General features: G+C 40.4%; 1 protein-coding gene across 5 annotated transcripts in view; it reads right to left on the reverse strand.

The window, feature by feature from the left end:
* LOC120796038 (regulator of microtubule dynamics protein 2) overlaps positions 1 to 12,609 on the reverse strand; it is a 39,820-nt gene that overhangs the window by 25,833 nt on the left and 1,378 nt on the right. The window contains exons 1-2 of one of the 5 annotated variants that reach the window (XM_040138335.1): positions 9,465 to 9,652; positions 6,629 to 7,083 (exon numbers count right to left, since the gene is read on the reverse strand). In XM_040138335.1, the coding sequence (XP_039994269.1) occupies positions 6,629 to 7,074 (446 nt within the window). In that variant the 5' untranslated portion in view covers positions 7,075 to 7,083; positions 9,465 to 9,652. Of the gene's footprint in view, positions 1 to 6,628; positions 7,084 to 9,464; positions 9,654 to 12,609 lie in introns of those variants that run through there. The other 4 variants (XM_040138336.1, XM_040138337.1, XM_040138338.1 and 1 more) reach the window with 4 other exon arrangements.

Below are 12,609 nucleotides of genomic sequence, written 5' to 3' on the forward strand. Positions count from 1 at the left end.
TGTCTTCCAAAAAATGTTTGGCATTTTTGCCTAATAAATATCCTGAATGATTGCTTGATTTTCAAAATTGATGACAATCAATTTTCTGTTGATCAACTAAATTAATTAATCCGAAACTGAATTTTTCAGCACTAATTTGAACTATGGGTTCTGGTAAGTTGTATTTTTTTTTGGTTGAGGCATTTTATAGACTGTTCGATTAGTTTAATTGATAATGAGTATATTAGTTTGATAAACACTATGGACACACATCCTAAATAAGGCATTCCAGTGATATAGCTATTCTAACTTACATAGGTATTTTAAAACTGACGATGATAAGGAATCCTTGTATAACTAGAAATGCACTCAGAGCACAGACATCCGCCAAAGCTAATCTCAAACAATTTACACCAGACTTCAGAAAAAAAAATTCAAAGTCATAGTAAGGGATCTGGATTTGCCCCAAAATGTAATGGGTGCTTCCCTGACCCATGCCCCGCCCTCCACCAAGTTTGGTGCAAATCGGTTCAGTACTTCTTGTGTAATCCTGCTGACAAATTAACCAACAAACAGACATGGATGAAAACATAACCCCCATGACAAAGGTAAGCAAAACTCATAATACCAAGTCAGTGCCAGAATCAGAAAATCTGTTACTTGTATAAAAAACAGCCCACGGCAAAATTAGGTTTTATCTTCCACTTTGTATTCAACTAAAAGAAACAGTACAATGCCATCTACCCATGCTGTGTCCAACCTCGTAACACTCTACGTACTATGTAAAGTTAAAGACTAGAAAGCTTTGAATTCTGTTTTTCACAGGCTGTGTGCGCACTAAGTGAGATCAGCCTTTCAGGATACAGACCCCAAGGGGCAATGAATGGATGTCTCAATAGGGCTTAGTAATGGCAGTCTCCACGGATACACTGTTCAAAACAAACCCGAGTTACCATCCCAACATCACTGGGCCTTGGAACATGCAGCCCATCTTATTCAGTTCGTGTAGCTGTGGTGACAGGACCAATCAAAGCCTGCTCTACAACAATGGTTGACTGACTGGAGAGAGTCCAGTTATTTATTCTCTATCCCCCCCAAAGGCTGGACAGGGAATGGCTCTTTAGATTTTAACTTTCACATTCCCACTGATCAGCTCATGAACCACCTTCTCCAAACATAACTTGGTTTCTAACTTTAGAAAGTCCTCTGTTGTGGTTAGTAACACATAGTTGAAACTAATGTTGGGTGAAAAATAACCTGTCACTCATTTGTCACAGACACACGATAACATTACATGTCAATAATGAACGCAACAATTAATCTTATGTGTTTATGAAACCATAAGTAGCACTTATGTTGGGATGTTGTAACACTTTGTTCTTAAAATAGCAGGAGGAAGAGACAAATTTGGAAATGGGTTTTTGTACACAGTTGTATAAAAATGGAACTCTGGCTTGTAATTTTTCCAAAAGGCAGAGAGGAAAGGAATAAATCCGAAAAGGAGGCCAGATGACACCTACACTTACAGAGGATGAAACTCAAGAAATGAATAAGAAACAGAAAAGAAATGTGAAAGAAAAAGAGTCATGGTTGGTGAGAGTGACCTAAAGAAAAGTTTAGTCCTCTAATGGTAATAATAGATTTGTCAAGATTGCCAGGGATGCAAGGACACAGATTGGTCCTTATCACTCATACAGCTGCCTGCTGCAGGTGAAAACAACTATGAGAGCAGTGAGAGTGAACCAAAACAGTAAATTTGCAGACCATAAAATCAAAACAATGAGCTGATAGATGCTAAAACGCAGTGTAAAGCTGGAAGGAACTGCAAAGTTGGAAGAAAATTCTCTGTGGGTTCATCACTAAGAGTGACTCCTTTAACATACATGTGGTCATGCGATACATTGTTAATATAAAAAAAATACTGATTATTGCCTCTTGAATGTATCATAGAAAAAAGGAGACAACAATTCAGGGAGCATGATCAACAATTCATTGCTCCCAAAATTTACATTTAAGAGCCTTTTGCAGTCGAGGCTGTAGGTCCAATGAAGCAAACGCGAATGGGAGATGTGGTAGGAGTCAAAGTCGACAGATGTACTGTAGGTCAGAGACCGGCCAGGTTGATTGGGGATACAATGGACAGCTGGAAGTGTCTGCTCTGTGTGCACTGTATACACTGTACTGTTGTAGCTCTATTCAATAAACATGTTTTTTTTGGCTAAAAGCCTTTTATTGAAGTATGAATCTGGGGATATAAATGTCAATATCTTGGATACAGACAGCTGTGGAGCAACACATACTATGACGTCACAGGGAAAACATAGTAAAGCTTTTAATCACAATGCAGACAATGAGCCCGTTTTTCTCTTTCTAAACATTTCTGTGTGTTGATCAGGCTTGCCCATCACTAAACAAAACAGCTGCTTAAATCAATAACTATCCAGTGTCATAAATGCTTTTTTTTTTTTTTTTAAAGGAAAAAAGAAGTGGTAATGTCCTTGAGCTACAGTGACGATGTGAATAATAAACTTAGTGGGAACTGTTCAAGGAATTACAAGTTCCTACAAGACACCTTTAAATAAGGCCTCTGACAGCTTGGCACACAGACAGGGTGATTGATGGGTCTCCTTACCTGCAGAGAGGTAGCTCTGAAGATGCCGTTGGGATATATGAGGAGTGAATGGAGTAAACAGCTGGAACTTACAACCTTTCAGTGGCTGGGTTTACATGTTCCCTGTTTTGATCGACACTACCCTGCTCGATAATTTTGTCACGCTGATTTTCCTGTTAGTGCTGAACATTTCTACAGAAGTGCTGAAATATGCGTTATTATTACACAGACTAACCAACCAACTGGAATGAATCTGGGGATTCATACTTTAGACTCAGGTTGGAGCTAGACCATCTTATCAGACATTCTGTCAACACTGGCCAAACTTGAAATAACTTTGTAAATATACAGGACAAAGTCTAATCTACAGAGATTTAGAAAAAGAATAGTTCCTATATTTTTGTAATTAATCATCTGCAATTATGCAACTAGAAAAAACATGTAAACACAAATGTTAGAAAACCATTAAGCTTGCAAAAAGAATCAACTCCAGAATGTCACGAAAATAGGCATTTGCCTATTCATGAGGTGCAACTATCATGTCCTGCAGCATAGCTTGCTGCACAAAGATTTGGTGAAGGTCCTGCTCATACTTTCATAATAACCCCTGCCGGAAATCTGCTGCCCCACTAATGACATTATTTACATTAGTTAAATCAAATTTCAAATTCACGTTTTTTTTTCTCTAATTTATTAAATCAGATGCTCATTGCTACTTAAACTGAGAGTATGCAACACCTCAAGATGGATTCTACTCGTTTCTGGGGCAGAAAAACGGAGATGCTTGCAAGTTTATATTTTGCACATAGCAATAAATACGCTAATCTTGCTAATTTTAATTAAATTCTCAAGACTTTAGATATCAACAGGCAAGGGGTGGCAATGCCTATTACCCAGGCCTTAGAATCACAGCTTTTACAGGGCTTTTGTGTGTCACTTCCAAGCCAGCTGAACAGACACGAAGAGCCCTTTAAATCGATGTGAGGATTAGGGGTGTAACTGGCTGCTCTGGGGGAACGCTACTCATTCCCTAAGGGGCTGGAATTTCTTCATTGCATTATTCCCACAAACCCCCACACCCTCTGCTCATACAAATAAAAGAGCAGCAGGAAAGGCTCTTTAATTATGGGAGGTGTTTCATGATGTGATTTCTCTTAAAGCATAATAATCCGAACTGTAATTAGGAGCATTTCATGCAGCCAACGACTGTCACTCAAAACCTGTGAACCACATCTGCTAGAGGGCTCTCTTGCACCTCCATCGGCCAATGAGGATGGTGATGGTAACATAAGTATATGTAGGGTGTCCTGAAATGTTTATCCATTGTGAAAGAAGACTCATATGATATGGTGTGATTTCTTGTCTATGAGCTGTCTTACTTCCAATGACAACAAACGTACATGACCTGAAATACTTTAGTGTATCTGGAGAGGAAAATTTCTCATATAATTTTCCAGAAAAATGTAATTTGACCTGTGTCGTGTCAATAATTAAACACAACCGGCATGAAAAGTTGTGTTGTCACCCTAAATGTTCAAGAGACAAAAAACAAGAAAAATCATATTGAAAGAAGTTTGTGATTTACTTTTTTCTGATAAGATTTGTTTATGCCCACGTGCATCTGGTTGCATCTGAATTATCTCAAGAATCTAAAACATTATATGACAACTGATGTTGGCTTCTTTCCTGGAATAAACATACGCACAAAAAAAGAAAAAACAAAAAACAAAAACAAAAAAACCCCACTCAACCCAACCTTTGCATGGAATGTGATTCTTAGAGGACACAGACGGTAAAAAACATTGGATTGGATTGTTCAGTTGGCCTCTTTTATGTTGTTGTGGTTGTAAAAAAAATTGCTCCAAGGCAACTGATTAATCATTGCGAGAACAGTAACAGAGATGGGGAGGAGCCATACAACTCTGATCCAAGGCTCACTGCACACCTAAAAACTGCATGGTTAGGATGTGAAAGCAGCTGCAGTTAGTGTTTTGAAGTCTTCTTGGCACTTCACATGCTCTACTTTCTACACAAATGAAGCAGCGGTCAATCCAGGTTAAGTACTCGAATGACAGACAAAATCTCCATCCAGGTCCATGCATAGATCTCCATGTGCTACAATATCCAAACTCAGCGTTCTCTGATATGTTCCTCAGATTTGATACAATTTCTGAGTCGCGTGTTGAAAATATCTATAATCATGTCCAAAAAAACTGAGGTCTGCCTGACTGCTGAAAACATTAAACCCTTGGCTTAGTCATCATCATTTAACTGTTGATATTTGTTTTTATTAGATGAGATTTTAAATGGTAGTCCATTCAAAAGGAACACATCTGTTGTTTATGTTATCTAAAGTTGGCGTGAGTTCAAGGCATTTGGCTGAGGGTGGAGGTGGGTGACTGGGCATGCGGTGCTTGATTAGTCGGCTGTTCTCTGCAGCACCTCAGGCATTGTGTCATAACTATAATTTAGTGCATTAAACGAGCAGGTGAGTTTAACTGGTAAAGTAGGAGGGCCACAAGATTTTTGATCCACATAGTGATCAATAAATAAGGTTGTAACATCGGAAGTTGACCTGAAATCAAATTGCAGTTTGCCACCTGCTGAGATATTTATCTGTTGTTTATCTATCCTGTACTTACCCACTGGAATGACTTACATTAAGAGATGATTAATAACAGCATCCATATGTCAAAGTAATATGTGATGAGCCAGACTCTAAAAGTGGCTTTCAAACACCTTTAATTGTTGACCTATTTTATTTACCTAGTTAGAAAAACTATCTTCCTTCCTAGTGCAGGACACTCTATTCTGTATCCTTACTATACAAATGTGTAATTATTATTCATGATAGGAATTTTAAAATAAATTCATTCAAAAGTCTTATGAGAGGCAGTCACTGCAGTTACATACAACCTGGTGATATTGTACCGGTCCACCAGAACAGCACTACATTGTGCTGCAGTTCTGGTATACTGGCCACGATCAACAAGTCACATGACCCCTTGGGATCCAGAAAGACTTTCTGCCATACATATCTTTCATAAAATAAACTGCAGTTCACCTAAGAATAACATTTCCTGAGCATCCCAGACATTCAAAAATTAGTTGGACTAGTCACAATTTAAAGCCATCAGTTTAGATCATTTATGTATTTAAAAGCCATCAGTCTTGCTGATGTGTTATTTTCATGCCATTCATGTATGTGAGCAGTCAGTGGCTACGCCAGAGTAAGACGCTATTTCACATGCATTATGGGTTCTACAGTGGAGGGTGGAAGCAGAAATTGGAGGTACTATTTCAGGACAGCCGATATGTGAGAGATGAGATGCTCTCATTGGAATGAACTGACTGCAATGTTTGGATACAGATTCATTAATATATCCATGCATTGCAGGGCACAGTGTGTGATTTGTGTACATATAGATGGCAAGTGTGATGAGACAATGTATGGCAGTTTTAGCAAAAGGTGATGTAGCAAATGAATAGTTGTCATGGGAGCAACCATCCAGAATATGACTTCCAAACAAAGGTTTAATGTTCAATATGATGCAAATAATGTTTGGTCTAGAAAATAGTGTGTGTGTGTGTGTGTGTGTGTGTGTGTGTGTGTGTGTGTGTGTGTGTGTGTGTGTGTGTGTGTGTGTGTGTGTGTGTGTGTGTGTGTGTGTGTGTGCGTGTTTGTGTTTGTGTTTGTGTGTTCTCCACCTGTGAGAGTCAAAGAATGAATAGAACCGCTGTAAATATTTGAATTCTGTAATAAACAACTGCTGGATTCAAATAAGACAATTGAAAATTTGTGAGTGTGTCATTTTGAAGGGATGAGGATAAAGGGTATAGTTATACTTTTGTGGCTTGATCTGAGGGGTAAATTTAGGAAGTTGCACTACTGTCATAAGATCCAAACTGAGTTTGGAAAATCTGAAAAAAGAACTATGTAAGGATACATTCCTGAGAAATGAATGATCACAGATGAGAAAAATGGAATACTGAAAGCATTACAAGTTCTCCCCAATTTACAGCTTTTAAAGTACTCACCCTCCCTCACTCTCCGCCTCCTCTGAGCTCCGACCCCCGGCTCTGGTGCCTGTGATAGTGCCTGCGGCTCTTTTCCTCCGTGTTGGTGTGGTCCTGTGTAGAGGGCTGGGTCGATGCACTTCATCATGTCCCCTCAATTCTTCCCTGACTTGGTTCTGCAGTGTCGGCAGAGCATTCTTCAACGCCTTCATCTCATCCTTCAGCTCGGACACGCACTGGATCAGGGCCTCAAGGCGCTCTAGCACCTCAGCCTGACCCCTGGGCAGACCTGGACCATCCACCAACATGACGCCAGTGCCCTGTTCATTAGTGCGGTTGAGGTAGAATCCCGGCCATGAGACTCTTCGTCTTGACCTGAAGCCCTGGTAGCATGCCACAGCCAAACTGATACCAGCCACTCCAGCCAATGCTCCCAGAACAACTACCTTGCTGTCTGCCTGGGCCATCCTAAAGGTCTGTAAAGAATGCATAGAAATAAAACATTTTACGTCACTGACTACATAAACATTTTGCTGAAACTGTATAAACAAAAAGTGAAAAGAACACATACAGCTGACTTGCAGTTACACTTTCTGTTTTAGATATCAAGTTGAGACATGCATCAAACAAGCAAAACATGTAATATCTAAGTCTGGGTCCACATCATTGGCAACTGCCTTTGGTATTTTGTTTGGTAAACTGATTGAAGATAGCTATTTACAACCTGCTGCTACTTGTGACTCAGTTAATCCCATCTTTCATTATTTTGTTGATTATTTTTTCTCTTGATCGTTCAGTCTATGAAATGTAAGTAAACAATGACAAATGTCCAAAAGAATTTCCTAGAGCCCACGACATCTTGTTTTGTCTGACCAACTGTCCAAAAGCAATGTTTGTGAAATTTGTGCCTGATAATTGACCTAAACAGTTCAATTATGACCAAAATTGTTGTCTATTCATTTTCTAATCTATCAACTCCACAATTAATAAACTAATAATTTAAACACTTAAACTAGAGACCATGTTGCAATGGGATAAAAACAACTGCAACAACCGTAAACATGTTTGCACGGTTGGACCCATGAGAACTCAGTGGTTACTGCTACATTATTACACTAGTACTCACTAGTAAAGGTTCAGACCACACCCATCTTTGAATCCAGCCTTCATTTTGATCTCAACTACACACATGTAAAGTTTCGTGACTACATCTTGCATGGTTGTGACACTGTCGTGGTGACAAAATCTGCCCACAGTCAGACGGACAGACAGATAGATAGACAGACATAAAAACACCTGCCAAAGTACTCAAAACCACCTCTGTGTTAGTTCCCGCTACTGTCAATTTCTCCGGGACCACGTTTTGCCATGATATCACACACACACACACACACACACACACACACACACACACACACACACACACACACACACACACACACACACACACACACACACACGGACTGACATGATGAAAACCATACCAGCCATGCTGTTGTGGCTGGTAAAAATGCATTGTAATTTCTGAAGTACATAATCTGAAGAGGTCAGCAACACCTGTAGTATAGAGAACATCTTTATTGTGTAACCAACATGTTTCGGCTTGTGGCCACATGATCCAGAGAAGTACATACTGCAAATAGAGTCTACTGGTTTCATTTTATTTGGACCATCTGATGTTAATACCTAACTAAGTATTGACTGATAAGTTAAGATCAGTTATGGGTTCACTTTAACAATTATTAACACTGCGTGCTATAGTTAGGTACAATATAATAGTGCTTTGATCATGATTTCTAAGTAGCCAAAGTCAGATGATGAACATTAATATAAGACAGTCCATATACCAGACAAGTGTGCATGTTTCAGGTTTCATTTCAAGTGCACTGGTAGTAAAAAAAAAAAAAAAAAAAAGCAACATCTTTCTCAGATAGATACATTTGGCCATTAACACTAAGTGAGGTGATGATCTGTACTGAGTTTCTCAATGTCTAGCTACAGTACTATATGGGTTTATAGGTACCATAGTTATTGACTTCACTCTTTTCACACCGATTTCAACACTTAACCACTGCAGAAACGACTGACTGTAAAGAGCCTGACAACTTAAGGAGAAGCACCGGGACACAGCAACGTCTGGCTTCTCTGAGAAGAAATCTCTAATCTCTTATCTATGTTTGGACATCATGCTCCCTGTGTGAGTCCTCAAAATGTACTTGTTGTCGTTTGAGTCGATCCACATATTCACAGCAGGAGACATGGTACACAACAGGGGGTGAATGACACCTTTTTAAACGTTTTCCCTTAAAGTGTGTGTACACACTCAACATTAACTCAACATTTTACCTCAGTCCTGCTTTGGGTCCCTATTGCTTAAGCTAACACAGTGGGAAAGAAAAACCTCTATCAGACAAATGAGTTAAAGGGAGTTCATTTATCTGTAGTATACTGTTTACAAGGAACTACGTTAAGAATGGCTGGCCAGCTAGCTTAGATAATTGGATCAACACATAATCACTAAGAAGGTGTGTTAGCCAGCAGTCAGACAGCAGCTTTTTACAGCCTTAACAGCCTGAGAAATTCAATGTCTGACGGGGTCTCAAGCGTGCCTGATCCTATGCATAATCTTGGTTTCATTAAAATAATTAGCTAACTATATTATTTAGCTGCTAATGACAAAGTCCTGCTGCTAGCTAAAAGTCGCCCCTTCCCAAACGTTGTGCTAACACTCACAGTTACTCGCCAAGGTTACACTGTTAAAAAGCATTAAGCTGCTTATACAGAATACACAATCACAGCAACCATTAACATGAGCACGTGTTTTTCCAAAATCAACAAAAATGACAACATCAGAGACCTTACTGTACAGGTACTGTCTTGACAGCTCTCCTGTGTAACCGTCAAAACATTCCGTGCGCGCTCATGCGCCACAATGAAGCGTTCCGGATTTCATCCGCGTCAACCTCACAATAAAAGCTACTTACTTTGCAAGTTTGGCTCAAATACATCCCCAGTGAAAATTAGTTTATCATTAAAATCCAAATATCTGACCTAAGTCGAGCTTATTATGATCTCCAATTTTGGAAATCCATGTCATCACTGTTTCCTCATAGGTGCTTTCTGACCGGAGTTAAAGGATGTGTCACGGTCTAGGCCGTGACTCCAGTTTTTTCCTTTATGTTATTAGCGTTTCCCTTTTCCCTGTGTTTTCTTTCTTACCCTCGTCTGTCTGTGTGTGTGTGTGTGTGTGTGTGTGTGTGTGTGTGTGTGTGTGTGTATGTGTATGTGTAGGTGTAGGTGTGTCTGTGTCGTGGTGCTCCTCCTTCTCCCTTTCTCCTCCCTATCTCCCTCTCTCTCAGCCACCTGTTGCCTATCGGCCAGCATACCTGCAGTCCTTCAGCTCATCAAGCATGCAGTATATATTCCCCGGTCCTACAGCAACTCCTCACCAGATCATTGATTTCACCAGTCTGGTAGATTACGCTCAGGCCACTTAGAAATCACATTGTACGTTCTTGCTTCAATGCTTTTTCCTCGTCTCTCTCGTTCTTTGTCTCTTTGTCTTCAGGACCACTACTCACCTGTTTGCCTGCCAACACATCAGACTGCCTTGCTCCAGACCACGTGCTTGCCTTGCCAGCCACCAGCCCTCAGAACCCCACCTGCCTTCCCACTCATCTACTCTTTCCCTGGCTTCCCAAGACGGCTGCATTCCCTGCTCTCCACACAGCTCCCTCTTCATCTGCTACCTGCTTCCCTCTGCCCCTCCAGACCCTTCCTGCTTGTCCACTCATCTACCCATTCCTCAGCTTCCAGGACAGCCACCTTTCCTGCTCCCCTAACATCTCCCTCTCTTCCTGCTGCCTCCTTCCTTCAGCCCCTTGCTCAAAACCCCCGCTCATTCCTCTAATCTCTCTGCCGAGTTATATAAATAATAAACGCACTCTTGTTGATTTGAACTCTGTGTTTTGTGTCCTGCATTTGGGTTCCTCTGCTAATTATGGCAGGATGTTCCCACTGAGTGCCCTTCCTCAATCCAAGTTGGTGCAAGTCAAGTGAAAAGAAAATTTCTATTAGGTGTGGTCTACCTTCCTGATGTGTTTGATCTTTGGTAGATTTCTGACTTATCCATTGTTAGCTCTTGCTTTCCACCCACCTTGTAACATATAAAGCACTTTATAATATTGTTTTAAAAGGTGCGATAAAAATAAAGTTGTTTTTACTGCTGGGTTAAGGCTCCACAATTCTGAAAGTGTATGTGCATACGGAAAGTACATTACATGAATGAACATTCAAATCTTTGCCCTTAAAATTTTGAACTTCTTATTATATTTTGACAAACCTATTCTATTAACTTCTTTTTAGAAATTTCCTGGAAGATTCCTTTAAAAAAGGGATTTCTATTGTCATTAATGTCACATTGCTTAATTATACCTACCATGGGGGAAATGGGGCTTCTTCCTAATGAATTTAATAACTGCTATTGCTTTTCTGAATTGATTGATTTTTTTCGTGAGTGACATTGTAGTGTTTCCTTTTTTTCTTGTTGCTCCTAAGCCTTCTTTTGAAGGCCAGAAAATCTGCATTATTGTCTAATCCATCTTGAAATATCAAAGCCCAGTTTTGAGTTTGTGTTTCCTGTATGGTTTGACCTTGGACACCCTCTCTATTAACCTACTGCATGTATACTATTAGCCCCTCAATGTGCTTGTTCTTGGGGAGCAGATGCTGAGCTTTTGTCATCATCATCCGTACAATAGAATAGAGTCTCCCCCTCAGGCTACAGGTCTACTGGTTCAAAGTTCTATTAATTGCATATATTCCCTTTATATTTACATTTGGAATGGAACAACATTCAAGCTAAAGTACAGTAGTAGACCTTGGAGTAGGCACTAAGTACTAAATCTGTTCAATGAGACAAAGTGCAAGGAGATCAGGTAATGTGCACAGTAAGTGCAAGTTAGGCATGTTAGGGTGTTAGAGGTGTTAGAGGAGGAGGTACTCCCAGAAGAGAATAGTCTTCAAGATATTCTTGAAGATAGAGAGGGAAGTCCCTGGTCTGATAACATTTGGTAGCTTGTTCCACCATCGTGGAACCACAAACAAGAACAGTCTGGGCTGACATTCCCTTGTGCATAGGGGTTGCAATGCCAGATAATGTGCCTTGGAGGAACACAGTGACTGAGAAGGAGCATAAGCCTGCATGATTGAGTTCAAGTTGATGGGTGCAGACCCAGAACTCACTCTGTAGGCAAACAGTAGTGACTTGAATTTGATTCAGGCAGCCATGGGTACCCAGTGGAGGTCAATGAGCAGTGGAGTGACATGTGCCCTATTAGCCTGATTGAAAACCAGATGCACCACCGCATTGTGGACCATCCGTAAGGGTTTCACAATGCTGGGCATCGCAGTAGTTAAGCAAGAGATAACCGTGGTCTGTACCAAGAGTTGGGTGATATACTGAGCCACGTAAGGCCGTTGTGAGAGACAGAGACAGATCACATCAAGAGAAGGATAGCAGGCAGGTTAGGAACCTTAGTGGTTTTGTGAGAGGTGAGGAGATAATTTTGATTTTGATATTGTGATGGAGAGATTGACTGACCAGGATGACCAAGAGTTCAGTCTTAAAGAGGTTTAGTTGAAGGTGGTGTTCCTTCATCCATGTGTCTGTCTGCGAGACAAGCTGAGTTCTGTGCAGAGACTGTTGGGTCATCTGGCGGTAATGACAGGTATAGTTGGGTATTGTCTACGTAGCAGTGATAAGAGAGTCCATGTGAGCAGAAAATTGGACCCAAGGAACTGGTCTATACTGCAAAGAGAAGGGGCCCCACACACCCCTGTGGGGACGGGTTGGGGTAAGGATTGGCTGATAGTTCTCAACTTTAGCTACTCTACAGGATGTGTGCCCCCGCATATACCGACCAATATAAACTGGCAGCATGTGTACGCCTATGCTTTATATCTACCGAAATAAATCCTGTCTTATTACATTGATAAAACAA

Source organism: Xiphias gladius, chromosome 11 (assembly GCF_016859285.1).
Source record: "Xiphias gladius isolate SHS-SW01 ecotype Sanya breed wild chromosome 11, ASM1685928v1, whole genome shotgun sequence".
In the NCBI taxonomy this organism is placed as follows: domain Eukaryota; kingdom Metazoa; phylum Chordata; class Actinopteri; order Istiophoriformes; family Xiphiidae; genus Xiphias; species Xiphias gladius.